We start from the raw sequence: 4,851 nt of genomic DNA, 5'->3' as shown, positions 1-4,851 counted from the left end.
ATTCCACCCCTCCTCAGACTTTTCTTATGAAAAGTCAATAATTAAGCAAATTGCTTAACACTTTGTTCCATTTCTGCATATCTGGAGTCCAAGTGCATAATACACCATTAATCTCCATGCTGCATTTTTTATTTTCAAGAAAGTAACAGGATGTCCTTACACTGACACTGAAAATCCATCCATTTTAGAGCCAGGAATTCCCATGTTTCACAAGAAAAAAAATAAAAGTCTTCTGAATTAACTTTTAAGAAGAGAAGAGATCAGAGATTAAGTATTTCTTTGTTTTTCCTTTTGGAAACTTTTATGTATAATTCTTTCTACCTGCCTACTTTTCTGCAAAAATGAGATGTACAGACTTTGGTTCCCTGCTATGAAAAGTGATGTGGTGGCAATTTTATAAAAGTTGCTTTCTGATTTTTATCAGAGTGAGAAAATAATTAAGATTATTATTGATTTATGAGTAGTAAACACTTTTTTAATATTCCTGTCCATTTTAGTTTAATATAATTTGCAATAAATGTACATATTGTTGTTTGTTTTATAAAGCAAAAAAAAAAACATGGAAACAGCCCAAATGTCCAACTACAACTGAATGGATTGAGAAACTATGGTACATGCACACAATGAAATATTATGCTGCACTCAGGAACAATGATTTAAAAAAAAAATATATATATAACTTGGGAGAGAGTAGAGAGCATTATCCTGAGTGAACTAACTCAGTCTCGTAAGGACAACTACTGCATAAGACCAGAATTGTTAAAATAGAAGAAGATCTACTAAAACACATATGGGGACCCAAGGTGGGGAGAGAGGTGGAAGCAGAGGAGTGAGGATGGGGTTGTACAACTTGGTGGGTGGAGGGAGGTGATGAAGGAAATGGGAAGGATCTGGCAGGGACCTGAAAAGACTGGGTGATGATAGACAAGGCCCAATGGTGATGGATTTTATGAAGCATTATGCTGAGTGAACTAACTCAGTCTTATAAGGACAAATACTGCATAAGATCATTACTGTAAAAATAGAAAGATAACTAGTAAGCTACGTACAGAAACTCATGTCGGGGGAAGGGCTGGAAGTGGAGGGGTGAGATTCACAGGGGTGAAAGCACACAGTTGCACAGTTTGGTGGGTAGAGATATGGGGTGAGGGGGAGGAAATGGGAAGACTCTGGGTGAAAAGACAGGATAATGATGGGTAAAATCCAATGATGATTAATTTTATAAAACATAGTGCATGAGAATGATTATATGAAACACAATGTGAATGAAGAATAATATATATATATACACACACACACACACACACACATTGTTGTCGATTACCTTCGAGTCGAGCACAACTCATAGTGACCCTATGAACAAAGAGTGTGAAGCCTTTCTATAACTATGGACATGTATCAACGTTCGTAGAGTTTCCAGAGGCATGTCGATTAGGAAATGAATGCCACTCCTTTTCCCAATATTCATACACATACACACACATACAGAGAGAGAGAGAAACACTTTTAAGCAAACCAATAAGAAAAAAAATTAAGATGAGTTTTTGACGGATAAATAAATTAAGACGATTTTACTGATGAGTCAAAGACAAGAAGACTAGTGTGAATTTACCACAATAAACAAAAATACTCACATCTGGATGTATCATGCTAAATTGAAATGAAATTGAAGATTTCAAGGAATACTTCTATTCCTTTATCAACAATTAGTACCCACAAAAAGTAGTCAAGTGCATCTAAATTCCAAAACCAATCTTCATAATAGTCTATGTGTTTCCTACTGCCAAGGGGGCCCTTTGGAGTAGTGAGAGAAGACATTCACCCTGAAACCCACAACGTCCCTTTTCAGCAGGAAGTAGCTAAGAGAATACACCATCCCCTTTTCCTTATGAATCAGGGTGAAGTCTCTCTCAGGGAGGAGTGATAGGGAATGGCAAAGGACACACTGACAAAGGAGATTAATCAGAGCTGGCTTTGACAAGCACTGTGGCAATTGGACAATTAAAACAGACTTTCAAGGGGGAGGGAAGAAGAATGAACTGGGGAGGAGGGTAGAGAAAATAGTGCAACAATGAATGAATGAAAACCCCAAATCTCTGTAAATGTTCATTAAAATTAATAAAATTAAATTAAAAAAAGTAGTCAAGACATCAAACAACATATATCATTGGACAGATCTATGGCAAATTCCTCTTAAAAGGATTAAAAATGAAATACATGTCTTTAATGACTTACATACACCTGACTCAAGCCATGCTATTTTCAGTTATCTCATTTGCATCCAAAAACTAGACATAAAAAAGAAGACTGAAGGAAATGATGTATTCATGCTTTGGTGTTGGCGAATAATATTGAATATACCAAGGTAATCAGAGAATGGAACAAGAATGTTCTTTATTTGTGACGTTGGTGATAATTTGACTTCTTTTTTTTTTCATTTTTACATGGCTTGCACAGGATATCTAGTTCTTTTCCTCTCTGAATATCTTTTTTTTAAATTATTATCATTGTTTGTTTACAAAATTCAAATACATTGTTTTCCAGAACAGATTCTTCCAATTTCCCTCATCACCACCCCCCATCAAATGATGCAGCCCCATGATTAATTTGACTTTCTTATTCTGGATGTGTCAATACGAAAGACCGATTGCTAGGAAAGGACATAATGTTGGATAAAGTTTCCCGCAAAATCAAAGAACAGTCCCAACAGGAGTGAATGACACAAAAATCTGAAATAATGAGACAAAACATGGTGACGGTCATGAAGACAGCACCGGGCCAGGTAACGTTTTGTTCTGTCTTATGTAATCTCACCTTGGACTGGAGTCCACTCAATAACCAGTATCTAAGACAAGAAAATCTAGGTTTGTTCAAATCATGTAGTTTAGCAGTATTTATGTGTAAACCAGAAGAGTATCAGGTCTAGAGACAAAAGTCTCTGCCTCCACCATTGTTGTTACATGCTGTCACGTTGCCTGCACTCATAGCGACCCTACGTACAAAAGCCCTAAACCTTGCTCTGTCCTGTTCCAATCTTATTGTCTCTGATACATGCACCCCCATTATCCCAGTCACTGAATCAATCCACCTCATCGAGGATCTTCCTCTTCTGCGCTGTCTCTCTCCCCTCCCAGGCATGACGTCCCTCTCCAAGGACTGGTCCCTCCTTGCAACATGTCCAAAGTATGTAAAACGGAGCTCCAGAATCCTTGCCTCCAACGAGCAGCCTGGTTTAACCATCTCCAGGATGAACCTGTTTGTTCTTCTAGTTCACAATCTTATGAACAACTCCACCATTAGATCTACTTTTTATCATTGAGTCAGACTCACCTTCTCCCTGAAGAAAATGGTCAAAAAACTGTTCAAACTTCTCTGGGGGCTTTGCAAACTTTATTCCCTTCGAGAAATAAAAGGTAGAAACCATAACATCTCTAGGATTTCTGATGATGTAAATAACCTGAAATACACAGAAATAATACACCGTTACTCATTCTCATGACATTTGTATGGATAGACTGCAAAACAATCACTTCCCAGTCACATCTTTGACTATCACTCAGTTGTGTCCCATCTAGTTATTTTAAGCAAAATAAAGGACATTGGACTGTTGTTGTTGCTGTGGACAGTAGAGGCAGAACCACCGCATTCCTGGCCCTCCAGCGGGTTTTCAGAGGCACTTAATCACCCAACCTTCTGCAGAGCAGCTGGTGGCCTTGAGCCCCATGCCTTTGGGGGTGCGGCGCAGCTTCTTGCCGTGAGGCCACTGGAAACAGCGATGAGCAAGACAGAGAACTGGTCTGTCTTCCTTGACAGTTGAATGCGCACCAGTGGGAAGTTGTATCAGGTTTTAGACGGATAATTGTGCCATGACTCATCGGTGTCAAGCCAAAATAGACACATGGCTGACACTCCGTAAGGCTTTCCAAAGCTACAAATCTCACGGGAAGAGATGATTGCTTTTTTCACTTGGAATGACTGGTAGGTTCAAGCCCCCAGAGCTACCAGTGCGACTCCCCCCAGAGCACTGTTTACGTCGTGCAAAGTGGATGGAGCACTTAACGTGATACAGACAGATAACCTTGGAACCTAACAAGGTGGCGTCTGCGCACACGCACAGGTGCCTCAGGACTTTTTTTCTGTCTCCCAGCAGGTCCTCCAGTCTGCTTTTATGAAGGACTTTATGGAGGTGTTTGGAGGCTGTAAATTGCATGGGCGGAGATTGCGCATTTTTTCTCCATGGAGTTACTAGTGGGGCCACACAGTCAGAGGTGCAGCCTCTGGTTTACCAGTACATCCTGGGGTCTATTGGCCGCCACAGCTGGAATGTACAACCGGTAAAACTAAGACAACTGGGATTGCTCAGAATGGAAGGGAACACTTGCTCATCAATATTCTCGTCCCTCGGAGCGACTCCCTCCCTCGTTCCTTCGTGGCCATCGAGTTGAAGCTGGTCCACAGGTGACCTTGCAGCGAGTTTTCAGAGGCTCAGAGAGCTGAAGTGAAGTGAAGGTGACCTTTTCCTTCTTCTTATTGATTTGCTAACAAAGTTCGTCTACATTTTATGGCACACTGTTCTTCACGCACATTGTGTTTCATCGTCAGGCATTGTTGTTGTTTGTTGGTGAAGGCCGCCAAGTCAAGGTCGACTCAGAGCGACTCTATGAACAAAAGACCCAATGCCTTTCTAAAGCTAGCGTTGTTTCTCCAAGTTCATAGAGTTTCCAGAAGCATGTGGTTTAGGAAGTGGATGCTGCTCCTGCTTCCAAATCTGTTTTACAACCGGGAGCTCCACCAAACACTGTCCACATTGGGAAACCATTCCGGTATTTGATATCCCAATGGTACAAAGTT

At 40.4% G+C, this 4,851-nt stretch overlaps 1 protein-coding gene across 1 annotated transcript in view; it reads right to left on the bottom strand.

The window, feature by feature from the left end:
* LOC102857528 (bile salt sulfotransferase-like) overlaps positions 1 to 4,851 on the bottom strand; it is a 31,120-nt gene that overhangs the window by 16,841 nt on the left and 9,428 nt on the right. Inside the window, exon 3 of the mRNA XM_006901811.1 lies at positions 3,331 to 3,457. Coding sequence (XP_006901873.1) covers positions 3,331 to 3,457 — 127 coding nt within the window. The remainder of the gene's footprint in view (positions 1 to 3,330; positions 3,458 to 4,851) is intronic.

The sequence above is a fragment of the Elephantulus edwardii genome, unplaced genomic scaffold (genome assembly GCF_000299155.1).
Source record: "Elephantulus edwardii isolate Elephantulus edwardi_28Jun2011 unplaced genomic scaffold, EleEdw1.0 scaffold00348, whole genome shotgun sequence".
In the NCBI taxonomy this organism is placed as follows: domain Eukaryota; kingdom Metazoa; phylum Chordata; class Mammalia; order Macroscelidea; family Macroscelididae; genus Elephantulus; species Elephantulus edwardii.
The sequence above is the reverse complement of the archived record's forward strand: the minus strand, read 5'-3'. Positions and strand labels throughout refer to the sequence as shown.